This window comes from Aotus nancymaae, unplaced genomic scaffold, assembly GCF_030222135.1.
Source record: "Aotus nancymaae isolate 86718 unplaced genomic scaffold, 86718_ANA_hifiasm-v0.15.2.pri h1tg000263l, whole genome shotgun sequence".
Taxonomy (NCBI): Eukaryota; Metazoa; Chordata; class Mammalia; order Primates; family Aotidae; genus Aotus; species Aotus nancymaae.
The window spans coordinates 408272-423549 of record NW_026988678.1 but is presented as its reverse complement, the minus strand read 5'-3'; the positions used below and the strand labels follow the sequence as shown (position 1 = coordinate 423549).

Sequence of the window (15278 nt, the reverse complement as noted above, 5' to 3'; positions counted from 1 at the left end):
AAGAATGAACTGGATACGGAAATCGTCCACAACACCATGTGTAATCTGTAAGGTTCCTTCCTCCTTAAACATGTAGTAAGACAGCTGTGACTCAGCTCCCACTACAGGACCACGAGCTTCCAGACCTGAGTGCTGGCACTGCACATGGAATGTCCCAGCAAAGAGAACTTGAAACATGAACAGCAGAACATCAATACTAGACAACCCACATAGACTCCGGAGTGTCTTTCAGTCTTTTTAAGACAGTTTCTCACTCTGCTGCCCAGGCTGAAGTGCAGTGCTGCAGTCTTGGCTCACTGCAACCTCTGCCTCCTGGGTTCAAGCGATTCTCCTGCCTCAGCCTCCCAAGTAGCTGGGATTACAGGCACCTGCCGTCATGCCCGGCTAATTTTTTGTATTTTTAGTAGAGATGGAGTTTCATCACGTTGACCAGCTGGTATCAAACACCTGACCTCATGATCCGCCCATCTGCGCCTCCCAAATTGCTGGGATTATAGGCGTGAGCCACCGCGCCCGGCCTCAGTCTTTATTTACAGCCAAACTACCACTTTATATGGCAGGTTTGTGTCTGTACACACACACACCCACACACCCACACACCCACCCACCCTTAAGCTCAAGAGAAAGGGTGTGGCTTTACAGAACAAAAAGTATGGAAGCTTGGTTTTAACTGGAGCTAGAGATCAGGCAAAGAGGAAGTGCAGCGGTGCTCACCTGGCCGCTCTGTTCTTTAGGGAGACGATGTTGCTTGCACAGCTGTCGGCACCCCCAGCCTGACCATCCCCTGGGGTGCATGCTGTCACAGCCAGGCGCAAACTACGGCGGGACATCCGTGGAGAATCAAATACAGGGTCCAATTTGTGCTCGGTCTCAAAATCCAGAGCATCCGAAGAATAACTGGAACTAGAAGGAAAAAACTCGTCAGAGATAAGCAGTGCTTATAGCCCCCATTCCGAAACAAAATGAACAAATAATAAACTGAAAGTGCAACATATTGTGCATTTTCAAGAGCAACTATGACTATGTGACAACTTCACTCTAAAGCAAACATACAGTGGCACAGACATCAGCCAACATCAGCTCCCAACATCTGCCCCAGCCACTCTTGTTTCACGTCAGATGAAGGACAGCACACTTCCCAGATGCTGAGGTATGGAGTCTACAACTCACCCTAAGAACTGCCTGAGGGCGTGTCCCCACTTGATATAAACACATCAGAGCATGTTTTCTAGTAAACACGATGCTGATACACAGTTAGGACATGAGATTTAATCCAATACACCAGCGCATTTTAGAACGAATCCATGTAGGAGAGGAAACCAAGTGACCGAGCCATCAACACTCCCTTTGTAAACTTAGAATTTGTCTAAACCCACACCTTGAGACAAATTCACAAACTGCTTTGAGCCTGTGACCAAAAAAGTCACTTCCAAAACCTTCCATATAATTATTCAATTAACTTAACTGAATAAGCAGATGAGCCAGGCTGCAATCCCAGCCCTTTGGGAGGCCTAGGCAGGAGGATGGCTTGAGTCTAGGAGTTTGAGGCTGCAGTGAGCTCTGACTGCACCCCTGCACTCCAGCCTGGGCAACAGAGCAAGACCCTGGCAGACGTTCATGACCAACAGTAAGTTAATACAAACGGCTTCAAGTCTCCACACGCAATTTAAGAAAGAGGTTCTTCTTTCACTTAGAGGTTGAGGTGGGGACAACAGAGAGACTGCACTGGGCTACGCTGAATGCTGACCATGGGTACCAAGCGAGACACAATTCCAGTGTCATCTAAAGGAGAGGTAGTTTGCTTCTAGCAGAGTATTTTACACACTGTGATTCTAGTTTAAGAAAACTATCTTATTTCAAATCAGAATCTGTCATGTAGGTATGGACCAATATAATCACTACTTTCCACTCATCTGTTGATCTCTTTGAATTCTACCCTCCCACCACCACCCTCAGCCTCAAATCTAACTACTGGGTTTAAAGTTGAGATGAGATCCCTGCTTTCCAACACAAACCAGGAATGCTTGCTGGTTTGGGGAGAAAGGCGCAGGTGAAGAAGCTGTGTGGAAGGACACTCACGGCAGCGCTGTCACAGCAGAGAGACGTGGGGATGCCACCCACAGGGGAATGGGCAGGCACACCAGGGCACATCCCTCTACACACGCTGCAGGGCCACAAGGAAACAAAGGACCTGCACGTGGTCACAGAAAGACTTCTGGGTACACTGTTCAACACAAAAACCTGGCACCAACCTATCTATTTAGAATAAACAACAAAATGCCACCAGGTACCCATCCACACACAGACACGTAAAAGCACGAGAGGCTCTTCACGCTGGCTACCACAGCCAGTCAGGGGGCCTTCACCTGGAGCTGCACGGCACTGGACTCATCATCAAGGTAACGCAGCCATGTTTAAAAGTCGGGGAGGGAGGAGACAAGGGGAAGGAAGAAAGGGAAGAGGGACCAGGAATTTGGGGCTTTGACTTCAAAGATCAAAATTTCAAGTCCCAGCAGAAAGTAGGCACCCAAGTCAGGAAAGCTCCTGGGTCTCAGCCGTTCATCTGCAACATCATGTGAGCTTGGGGGTCCCTGCCGGCCCCCTCATTAACAACATCAAGTGACCTCTCAGTCCCTTCCGGCCCCGCTCATCCAAGGTATCAGGTGACCTCTTGGCCCTTCTGACCTGCCTTATCCGTGGTATCAGGTGACCTCTTGGGGTCCATTCCGGCCCCCTCATCCGCAACATAAAGTGACCTCTCAGTCCCTTCCGGCCCCCCTCATCTGTAGCATCAGGTGACCTCACGGGGTCCCTTCGAGTCCCTCATCCACATTAGGTGACCTCTCAGGGTCTCTTCTGGCCCCCCTCATCCACAGCATCAAAATGACCTCTTGGGGTCCCTTCCGGCCCCCTCATCCGCAACATCAAGTGACTTCTCAGTCCCTTCCGGCCCCCTCATCTGTGGCATTAGGTGACCTCTTGGGGTCCCTTCCAACCCCAGCACCCACAATTCCATCAGCACCACAGCTCAGGTGCAGTTCAGGAAGTTCACAAGCCACCTCTGCTGGTGGGTCTAGACTGTGAACCTAGCTGCCATCCATAACATGGTTCCTAGAGACAGGTGTGCCCAGAACCCTGAAGGAGGACACCAGTGGCTGATGGAGAGGAGGACATGGATGCTGGCCCAGCACTGTCCCAGGACGCAATGCAGCTCAGTAGGGCTGTCGTATTAAAGCACTTTATTACCTTTTCTACAGTGTTTGGGGGAACACAAAATTTCAAACTAAGGTGTTCAGTACAGGATTAGAGAGAATTAAGTGACAGAACAAGGAAAAAAGACCGAGGAAGACCCTGAAGATAACTTAGAGATCTCTCTCTCAAGAGCATGAGGTGTTAATGTCTTTCTCTCATTAGTTATACATTGTTCTTTTAAACATGTGTTGTTTAGATGTACTTTGTATCAAAAGATTGAAAAAATTGACTCCAATTGCAAACCACAGACAAATAGGTACAAGCATCCCTTGGACCCACAGTACCTGCCCAACAAAGGCATGCCAGGTTAGCTCAGCTCAGGTGTGTTGGACCGAAAGGGGTCTCAGACTTCTACAGTTCAGATCATTGATGACGGAAGGGTGACAGCTGCCCCGACACTGACTCCAACCGCAGACCCCCGCTCACCCCAGCATTTCAGAGCCTCCGTGACCAGGGCTTCAGCTCACAAGGGTTCCCCAGCCTGCTGTCCTGCTGTACCAGTGGCCTGACACTCTCCCTGCCAGCATAGGGTGGGCCCCAATGTTCTCTCGAGGCCTGGCACTCTCCCCACTGGGACAGGGTGAACCCCAACGCTTTCTCTCAAGTTCTTCACGTTGCAGGTGCCAGTGTGTCTTCATCCGAGGTCCACAGGTCCTCGGGCCATCCATGTGTCGGGGGCCATCTACGCCCAGCCCTCAGTGGCCCTCTCAGACTTCCTCCACGCACCTCATGTCTGAGGCCACCATCTCCTTCCCTACACCTCTTGGTCTATGTCTTCGGGAAGGCCCTGCATTTTTCTTCCCAGTAAAACCTGATGCCATTAGAAAACTGCCTCCCCCTCAACCATGCCCATCCTTTCCCTCTGCAGGGGTTAATCTTATGTGTTACTTGACTGGGCCTTGGGCACCCAGATGTTTGCTCAAACATTATTCTGAGAGTATCTGTGAGGGTGCTTCTGGATGACAGTAACATTCAAATCAAAATCAAAACACTGGGAAAGCAGACTGCCCTCCAATCCACTGAAGGCCTGGACAGAACAGGAAGGCTTTAGTAAGAAGGAGCTCCTCCTGTCCGACAGCCTAGAGTGGGAACACCAGCTACTTCCTGCCTTCATACTCAAACTTAAAACATCAGCTTTTCCAGGGCCTTGAGCCAGCTGACCTTCAAACTGGAACTATACCGTGGTTTTCTTGGGTATTGGGCCCCTGGACTTGGCCTGGAACTTATACCATATGCTGCTTAGAGTCTCCCCTTGCCAACTCAACCTGAAGATCTTGGGCCTTGCCAGCCTCCATCAGCGTGAGCCAATGCCACATAATCAACCTCTTCCTACGCATGCACTCATACATTTACTCATGTTCCACCCTGAGCACCCTTCCTGCCTGCTGCGATGGAAGAGGAGTCCCGAGCCAAGCCTGTGTGCTCTGGATGGAGTTTCTCCTGCCCTCTTCTCTCTCTGTAGGAGGCCCTTTCTTGTTCTCCTGTATCTTCAGCTCCTCTCTACTGGCTCCTGACCACCAGCATCTAGACACACCCTTGGCTCACCCCATGGTAAAAAACAAATTCCACTCAAAGCCACACCTCTCCACCTCCCCCAGCAGCCGACTGGTTGGAGCACCAGCTCATCTCCACTGGCTTCTTGACCGGTGGACGCTCTGAAGTGGCTTCTGCCAGGCCCTCTGGCCTCCACGGCTGATTCACCCCATCTTCCTGACCGTCTAGCAGCATCTGCCTTTGCTGACAAGTCCCTCCTTCTGGAAACTCTCTCTTCTGGCTTCCACAGCCAATACTTCCATGAGAGGCTGGACGGTTAAGACCCTCATGTCTCCAGTGCCCCTGGATCAGAGCATGGGCAGCGGCACGTCAGGTCCAAGGGCTCCGGAAAACATCCTCGAATCCTGAAGCTCAAGGCAACCATCGCCAATGGCTGGATTTTACTGTGAGTGGGTTGAGCTGACAACATCAATCAGCCTCAACACTACCAGAGGAGACACGCCAGACAGCACGGACTCAGGATGGTGACAGGGAGCTACATTCCATCTGTCACAGAGTCACGCCAATAAAGAAATAAACCAAAAGATGACCAGACTTCCAGACTTAACTACCAGCTTACAAGAACTACAGATTGAGACGTAAGAGAGAAATCATCCAATGTAACATGAATATCCTGTTTAAGTTCATTTAAAAAAAATTAACTGTGAAAAAGAAAATTCAAGGATCTGGGATACTGGAACACTGAGTAAATATATTAAGAAGCCTTTTTAAATTACTGGGATGATACTGGTATTTGGGTTTTTTAAAATATATCACCATCTTTTAGAGACTGGCTTTAAATAGTCCAGTGGAGTTCCAGGGGAACGTGAGAGAAAGTGTTGGGGCCCACCCTATCCTGGCGGGGAGCGTGCCAGGCCACTGGTGCAGCAAGACAGTGGCTGGGGAACCCTTGTGAGCTGAGGCACTGGTCGCGAAGGCTCCACAGTGCTGAGTGGGAGCAGAGACCTGCACGCATCACTGTCGAAGCCAGTGGCCAGCAAGTGGGCTTGTCACTGTTCTTTCAACCGCAGAGTTTGTCATTTTCCAGAAGAGAAAACACATTTTATCTATTTTTTTGAGATGGAATCTCCCTCTCTCGCCCAAGCTGGAGTGCACTGGTGCAATCTTGGCTCACTTCAACCTCTGCCTCCCGGTTCAAGCAATTCTCCTGCCTCAGCCTCCCGAGTAGCTGGGACTAGAGGCGTGCATCACCATGCCCAGATAATTTTTGTATTTTTAGTAGAGACGGGGTATCACCATATTGGTCAGGCTGGTCTTGAACTCCTGACCTGGTGATAGCCCCCGAAAGTGCTGGGATAACAGGCATGAGCCACTGTGCCTGGCCAGATATAGGCGTGTTTAAAACACTATTTAAAATAGGTCAGAAAAGCAAAAATAAATGACTGGGAATCATGTTCCATACTGCACAGTCTGGAGGAAGGAGCAGTCTCCCACGAGCTGGCCCACCCATTCTGTTCTAACCACTACAGGACTCTTACAAAACAGAATGTGTTGCTATGGAAGTGTGATGTGACCTAGAATTGTGAATTAAAAACTCAATCATCAAATTTAAGAGCTGACTAATCCTGGTAAGAAGTATTTTTCTTAAAATATTTTCTAATTTTCTTAGTTTCAATTACATTTTCACCCTTTAGAAGATAAGACACTGAGGTTGGGCACGGTGGTTCATGTCTGTGATCCCAGCACTTTGAGAGGCTGAGTCCGGCGGATCACTTGAGGTTGGGAGTTTGAGATCAGCCTGGCCAACATGGTGAAACCCTGTCTCTACTAAAAATACAGGAGCTACCAGGCGTGGTGGCGCATGTCTGTAATCCCAGCTACTCCAGAAGCTCAGGCTGGAGAATTGCTTCAATCTGGGAGGTGGAGGTCGCAGTGAACCAAGACTGCACCACTGCACTCCAGCCTGGGTGACAGAGTAAGACTCTGTCTCCAAGAAAAAAAAAAAAAAGATAAGCCACTGAAAAAATTACACAAGCATTTTTCTGGTGCCTTAAACATCTGCTTGGGTACACAAGTTTTTCAACCTGCTGATCAAATCCTGGCCTGTCTAGTTGTATATTTTCCTTTGGCACTAACCCATAATTTCATGAAATGCAAGCTTCGTTTCAGTCACCCTCTCTATCTGGTAAACTGAAAACATATGGGGCAGGGTTGCAAGTCTTCAGACTCAAAAGTCTCGGTTCAGTGGATCAGAATACAATTAAAAGCAGAAAACTCAGCCTCAGACAAAAGTCGTGTTCTTGAAACCCTGAGCTTCAACACTGTTCTAGGAGATGCTTCCTTTCAAATGGCAAATAATATTCCAGGTTATTTCTGTTAACTTAAAAATACCAAGCCATTGATAGACATCAAACACTAGCTATAACCTCTGGGACTTCTCAAGATCAAAACCACCTGGGTGGGGTCGAAGCCATCAAGCCACCTGCGATGACTAACCACACAGTCACCAGGATAAACAAATTTGGAAACAGCTTTCAAAACAAGCTCTAAAGCCATAAGATGAAGTTTATCTTTTCCTTTCACCTTCAAAATATCACACGTAGTCGGCAGTATTATCGAGTTCCTGTGACGTTCCATGCCACAGCAAAAGAGAGTGGGTATTGCAAGGCCAGGACCCCACGTGCAGATGCACACTCACCTGAGCGCATATGTGTAGCCCGTGTTCTCCGGCACACACTGGGGAGGACTGTACATGTGAAGCCGAGAAAAATCCATGTTCACCACTTCAAACCATACTGCAGAGGGTGGGAAAGAAATGCAGAGTGTTTAACGGGCAGAAATCCAGGGCAGTCCTGTCTTAGTCAACCTGAGCCGCCTACATGCGACTGAACCCAGGTCACCATCAATGCTCTAAGGAAACACGGCCAGCAGTAGTGTTTTTACTTTTTAAAGAGAGGAAACAAGTATTTCCATAGTTACAAGCCTGGGGCACTTCTATAATATCTAGTCCTCTGGCATATCCTGAAAAAGGACTGGTGAAACTCTCAACTGACTGACTAGTGAAACCAGAAGCACTTTCCAAGAAATACTGAAAGAAATTCAGAACTCTTTTCAAGATGTCTTTTGAAATCCTCACGGTGTCAATATGTTCTCAGTCTTCTGAAATAAGTTTTTATTAACTAAACTAGAACTACCTGCTACTCTATGGCCAAGCAGCAGTGCACACGTTCCTAGATGCTGAAGTTCTCACAAGCATCCCAGAATCAGAAAAGAAACGGCAGGGTGAATAATCAAAAAGCTTAAGGCACTATTTACACTTTTCCTTACAAGAAAACAGATTATTTTTTAGGTTAGAAAGTGTTCAGTATATTGTTTCTCAGGTTGTCATCTACATTTCTTTGGAATGACTCATAACTTTCCTCCAGCTAAAAATATTCACAAGCACACACCCTGAAATTTTAAAAAATCCTGAGTAGCAATGTGAATCATAATTGGTTGCTGAACTATCTGAGGAAGATATAACTAAAAATAAAGAACGTCCTGGACAAAAGATACTTTTGTACAAATGACTGAGCTCCAGAAATCAAACCAAAGGTACTTTAATTCATACGACTTTCTTTGAAATAAAGTACCATAGAAATAAAGACCACTGTTGACTGGCCTGTAATCCTAGCACTTTAGGAGGTCAAGGTGGGCAGATCATAAGGTCAGGAGTCTGAGACCAGCTTGACCAATATGGTGAAACTCTGTCTCTACTAAAAATACAAAAATTAGTCAGGCATGGTGGTGGGCACTTGTAATCCCAGCTACTCAGGAGACTGAGGCAGGAGAATCGCTTGAACCTGGGAGGCGGAGGCTGCAGTGAACCAAAATTGCGCCACTGTACTCCAGCCTGGGCAACAGAGCAAGACTCCATCTCGAAATAAATAAATAAAGACCACAGTTTATATATATGAAAATTGTACTGCATCTACAAGTATCGGCAGGTATGACAAAACTCCTGCTTTTTTAAACACGTTTCAAAATTCTTCAGTTCAGGGACACCCAGCTCAGCACCGACCCAGAACACAGGTTCAGCAAGTACAATTCATTCTTATTTGGCATTCTATAAACTTACACTTCAACGTCTTTTTGCAAATAAAACTATGATCACTTAATCCAAATAATATTTGCTACCTGTTTAACTGTCTCTCTCACTTCTCTTCCTATTTTAAACAACACCTAAATCTATATTCAACCACAAACGCAGAGGAGCATGGCACAGGAGCAAGGCCTTGGCCGGGATCCAATCTAGGTTGCTCGCTCCACACTGGTCTCTGCCCTCCACTACCCTCCATGCCTGGGCTCCTGAGGTGCACAGGCCTGGCTGGCAGTCTCTGCAGAACGCAGCCCCACCTAGCAGCAATACAACAATGGGCTCTGCCTGCACTGCTAAGCAACAACCCTATGTGGGGCTCAGTGAACGCCCACTCCCGCTCCCACTCTGGATGTGGGAACACTGGGCTAACTCAGTAGTGCTATAGATGCCCACTCCCACTCCCACCCTGGATAGGGGACACTGGGCTAACTCAATAGTGTTACGGATGCCCACTCCTGCTCAGATGTTAGGCTAATTTAGGAATAAGGCCATTAAGGGCAGCCAGGCCACAGAAAAGGAAAGCAAGGAAGTCAGGGATGGTGGGGAAAAGAGGTCACACTCCAGGTTCAGCAGGTGCTGAGGGAACACAGATTGGAGAGTCTGTGATTACAGACCCTTAATCTGTCTTCATCATTCTGATTTCACTTTTATAACACGTGAATTTTACGTTCCCTGGTGAAATGCATCTATGTATAAAACATGCAGAATCTATCATTTTCTCTATTTCCTAAAACTCTGAAATGAGGAAACAGGGCACCTTATCTACCCTGATCCAGTCCTGGCCTAATGACACCTGTCTAGGATCTAGGGAAATGTTCTGGCCATTATCTCTCAGCCTAGAAAATAACCCTACCCCGACAAGCGCTGAAGGCCAAGCTCACGCCAAGCAGAAACTTGTGAGGCAGTGGCAGCAGCTGCAGAGGCTGTGATCATGTGCCCCGGGTTCCTGAGCAGGTGCTCCGGGCTCTCCCATGTGCACCAAAGGCCTGCTGCCAGGTGAGAGGATCCCAGAGTTCCCCAACTCCCCTCCCCCATCCTGCAGTCTCATTCACTCCCTCCTTCCTCCTTCTCCCTTAACAGACTACAATATGTATTAGGAAGATTTTAAATCCCATCCTTAGTCCTTTACAAATCCAATTGTTAAATTATAGGAAAAAATAAAATGAAATAAAGTAAAAAAAAAAAGGATTAAATGAAACCATGCCCAACAGGCAATGCCTGACAGATGACAAGCACTCAGGTGTCAGCTGCAGTTATTTTGAGGAGTAAAGTGATATGGCCGATGTTTTAAATTTTAAAAAAGAACAGTTATTATTCTTCTGGATGTGCAATTCCTGAGACAAAAGATTCAGTTACCCTGCCCTAAATGAAGGGCAAAGGTCTACCGATGAATCCCACAGCTGGGACCCAGCCAGCAAGTGAAAGCCCCCGTCCCTGCACAGCTCCCTCGCACATGTGCAGGCAACAGGGCAGTTCTAAGACCAGCTCTACTGACAGTCAGAGTACTTAGCATTTCCACAACAGCATTCCCAGTCTCCATTACACCGCTGATAATTAAAGCCGAAATGTAACATTAGAGCCTTCCTATGTGAAGGGGAAGCTGCCTCAGTCTGCCCGTCTGAGAGACTCAAGGGAGATGTTTTCTGCACTTATAATCTTATCAGTAATCACAAAATAAGTGAAAAATGGATCAAGGATGTTTTCAACAGCATCAGAAAAACCTGGAAAGAATCTGAAATTGACATTCTGCATAGATGTGTCACAAAGGCCCGTCTTCAGGCATAACGCTCCTGCCTGCTGCATCCAGTGCCTTCCTGACTGCCCTGAATGTCACGCCTGGCATGACCTTGTCACAGCTGTGTTCCGCATGAGTATGTGTCCCTGGCCTGGTGGAGGGAGACAGACTAACTGGTACGCAGCTTTGTGCAGGCCGCCGAGATAGGAGCTGGGCCACAGAAAGCCCTAGGCGTGGGTTCTCAGGCTGGTCGGCTCAGCACAGGTATCCAGAGGTGACTGTGGGAAGGTCCCTGCTGGTCCTGCTAAGAGATGGCTTCTGTAGGATGGATGGGCAGAGAGCCACTGAAACTAGAAAAGCACACACCTTAGCAGATGGCAGCCAGGAGCATCATCTTTGGGGGAAAGAGAGTGCGGCCTTGCATGTCACCCAGACAAAATCTCTCCCTTTTATCTTGTGTTTGTTCATGGCCAGGAGAGCTTACAAGCTCACAAACACAGAAAAGTAGAGGCAATCTATTTAGACTGCAAACTTTGATTTCAAACATATGGCTTAACTTTCTTTACAAATATATACATCCTAGCAGGGTTTTAAAATTAGATAAGACCAGGTGTGGTGGCTCATGCCTGTAATCCCAGCACTTTGGGAGACTGAGGCAGGTATATCACCTGAGGTCAGAAGTCTCAGACCAGCCCGGGCAACATGGTGAAACCCCGACTCTACTAAAAATACAAAAATCAGCCGGGTGTGGTGGTGCATGCTTGTAGTCCCAGCTACTTGGGAGGCTGAGGCATGAGAATTACTTGAACCCAGGAGGCAGAGGTTGCAGTGAGCTGAGACTACGTCACTGCACTCCAGCCTGAGTGACAGAGTGAGACTCCATCTCAAAAAAAAAACTAGGTAAGATTCTTCTTAAATTATACTAGGTTTCTCCTTTAATATCCTTTAGCTTTTACAGTATATAATTTATATTATATGGTAGACATGAAAATATACAGGATCATTTTTTTCTTGAATGCTTTGGTAAAAAATGGATTTTAGTCCTACTCCCCATTATCATTTAAGTCTTTACTATTCAGAATGTCTGTACTAATCTAGTAATAATCTAGAGAACATGGTTGAAAAATCCTCATACAAGGCTGAAAACAACAAAACTAAATGGTCTAGGCAGGCACAGTGGCTCACGCCTGTAATCCCAGCACTTCGAGAGGCCGAGGTGGGCGGGCAGATCACTTGAGGTCAGGAGTTCGAGACCAGCCTGGCCAACATGGTGAAATCCCGTCTCTAGTTAAACTACAAAAATTAGCCTGGTGTGGTGGCAGGCGCCTGTAGTCCCAGCTATTTGGGAGGCTGAGGCATGAGAATCACTTGAACCCAAGAGGCGGTTGCAGTGAGCCGAGATCACGTCACTGCACTCCAGCCTGGTGACACAGTGAGATGCCATCTCATAAAAGAAAAAAAAAGGCCAGGCGCGGTGGCTCACATCTGTAATCCTAGCACTTTGGAAGGCCGAGGTGGATGGATCACCTGAGGTCAGAAGTTAAAGACCAGCCTGGCCATCAGGGTGAAACCCCATCTTTATTAAAAACAAAAACAAAAACAACAACAACAACAACAACAACAACAACAAAAAATACCCTGAGGGGTTCTGAAATAAAATCAGCACGCCATCTTTTCTTAGGAAATGCTTTCAGCTCTGAAGAAAACTGGAAAAGGCAAACTTTAAAACCTGCTAGCAGCACTTCCCTTCAGCCTAGGAACACCAACCGCCATCACCTAGGTATTTTGATAGTTATTTTCTATGAAACACGCATCAACGATGGAATCTGCTGCAAAGGCACTGTGCTTACTGACATTAGCCGGATGCTATAGGCCACATTTCCTGTGCCCCAGCATTCGTCACTGACAACGTGGTCTGAGACTGACAAGGAGCCCAGTGTGACGCAGCATTCCCATCAGAAACCGTGGGGACCTGCCCACATGGATTCCACAAGCCCTGGTTTAAAATGGCAGCCTAACTCCTGAAACAGTCAAACCTACCACTCAAACCTGCAACTCTCTGTGAGTCTGTCACTGATCCAAGGCAGGGACACACAGGCCCATCCTCCCAGAGTACCATCTGCCACAAGCTCCACGCCCACCGGGACACCTGGAGCTGCAGCTCCACCTGGCGGGGCAGCGATGTTTCACCAGATCTTCCCTCAGGGCCCTTCCCGAGAGACACCGACAAGGGCATGATGAGCACACAGGCACACACACTCAGGCACACATGCTTGCTCTATCCTTACTCTGGCTAATCCTTAAGCACCTCAGGGTGGGGTTGTTGAAGGGCAGCTAGCCTGACATCAGGCAGTTCATTTCTTTGTTCTTTCTTTCTTATATATGAATTTTTAAGAGACAGGGTCTCATGCTGTCACCGGGGCTAGAGTGCAGGGGCACAATCACAGCTCACTGCAGCCTCTATCTCCTGGGCTCAAGCAGTCCTCTCGCCTCAGCTTCCCAAAGTGCTGGGACCACAGGGGCGTGCCACGGCAGCTGGTGAATCTTTTTATTTTTTGTAGAGACAGGGTCTATGTTGCCCAGGCTGGTCTTGAACTGCTAGCCTCAAGCGATCCTCCCACCTCAGCCTCCCAAAGTGCTGGGATTACAGGCATGAGCTACCATGCCCAGCCCAGTTTATTTCTTAAATCCACTGTAAATAATTATTTAAAATTAAAATTCTGAAAAAAAATCAGTACTAAATGGTAACGTAATTATTGTGCTTAGATCTTCATCCTATTAAAACTAAATAATGTAGACACTAATAAAAACATTATTTTGCCTGTAGATTTAAAAAAAATAAGAAGAAACTGGCTTAGAAACAGATGTTTTCCAAAGATCATGCTCATGTAATTACTTCTACAACATAATAAACAAAAACTGGCATTGCCTCTCTAATTTCATTTTGAGGAAGAAAAACAATTTTTGGTTTATGAAAAGCGGATGATTTACACTAAGTAAGTGAGAATCCTTAAAAAAATGAACTGATTATTCAAAACAACAAATCAGAAATAAATATCTGTAACCTAAAAATATTTGAAAGGGCTGTATGCCACATATTTTATACCTGCATACATACACCAGGGAACACGCTTTTAGTACTTCTAGAAAAATAACACATTAGGGCTGGGTGCAGGGGCTCATGCCTGTAATCCCAGTACTTTGTGAGGCCAAGGTGGGTGGATCACAAGGTCAAGAGATCAAAACCATCCTGGCCAACATGATGAAACCCCGTCTCTACTAAAAATACAAAAATTAGCTGGGCATGGTGGCACTCGCCTGTTGTAACTGCTTGAGCCCAGGAGGCAAAGGTTGCAGTGAGCTGAGATAGTGCCACTGCACTCCAGCCTGGCAACAGAGCAAGACTCTATCTAGGGTGGGGGGGCGGGGGCAGAAAAAAATTTACAAAAGAGACTCCGTTAAAAAAAAAAAAAGAAAAAAGGCCGGGCGAGGTGGCTCACAACTGTAATCCCAGCACTTTGGGAGGCGAGGTGGGCAGTAATCCCAGTACTTTGTGAGGCCAAGGTGGTTGGATCACAAGGTCAAGAGATCAAAACCATCCTGGCCAACATGATGAAACCCCGTCTCTACTAAAAATACAAAAATTAGCTGGGCATGGTGGCACTCGCCTGTTGTAACTGCTTGAGTCCAGGAGGCAAAGGTTGCAGTGAGCTGAGATAGTGCCACTGCACTCCAGCCTGGCAACAGAGCAAGACTCTATCTAGGGTGGGGGGGCGGGGGCAGAAAAAAATTTACAAAAGAGACTCCGTTAAAAAAAAAAAAGAAAAAAGGCCGGGCGAGGTGGCTCACAACTGTAATCCCAGCACTTTGGGAGGCGAGGTGGGCAGATCACAAGATCAGAAGTTCAAGACCAGCCTGGCCAATATGGTGAAACCCCGCCTCTAAAAAAAAAATAAAAGAAAAATAACACACTAGATTTGAGTCAATTCGGGGGAATGGAACTTCTACTCGTCATTTAACCCCTTTTGTGCTGTCTGAAAATTTTTTTAAAGAGCAGGTATTGGTTTTATCATTTTAAAAATTAACATAATAAATATCACTTTCAAAAAGAAACACATTTCATCTTCATTTGTGAAGTAGTACAGGCAGCCAGTCCTCTGGGGTCCAATTCAAGGTCTCCTACTGCCTTAGCACTGAGGTGTGGACAAGTCCACTGTGGCTAGAAACAGAACCTACTCCTCGGAGCACCATTGCAGGACCCAACCAGCGGACATAATTATCTAAGCACAATAATTATATTAACATTTGCCACCTCCCAGCACACCCCATCAGCAGCAAAGCGTATCAACAGATGGTTCCTAGCCAAGATGCAGTGTTTCTTCATTTGTTTTGGAAATGATGAAACAACAGGCAAAGGCTGAGGCAGGCAGACTACAAGGTCAGCAGTTCGAGACCAGCCTGACCAAGACAGTGAAACTCTGTCTCTACTAAAAATAAAAAAATTAGCCGGGCGTGGTGGTGGGTGCCTGTAATCCCAGCTACTCAGGGGGCTGAAGCAGGAAAATCACTTGAACCCAGGAGGTGGAGGCTGCACCAAGCTGAGATCATGCCACTGCACTCCAGCCTGGGTGACAGAGCAAGACTCCAGCTCCAAAAAAA

At 47.0% G+C, this 15278-nt stretch overlaps 1 protein-coding gene across 10 annotated transcripts in view; it reads right to left on the bottom strand.

The window, feature by feature from the left end:
- SUN1 (Sad1 and UNC84 domain containing 1) overlaps positions 1 to 15278 on the bottom strand; it is a 53461-nt gene that overhangs the window by 34845 nt on the left and 3338 nt on the right. For all 10 annotated transcript variants that reach the window (XM_012470920.3, XM_012470921.2, XM_012470922.2 and 7 more), the window contains exons 2-3: positions 7445 to 7541; positions 715 to 903 (exon numbers count right to left, since the gene is read on the bottom strand). In XM_012470920.3, coding sequence (XP_012326343.2) covers positions 715 to 903; positions 7445 to 7521 — 266 coding nt within the window. In that variant the 5' untranslated portion in view covers positions 7522 to 7541. The remainder of the gene's footprint in view (positions 1 to 714; positions 904 to 7444; positions 7542 to 15278) is intronic.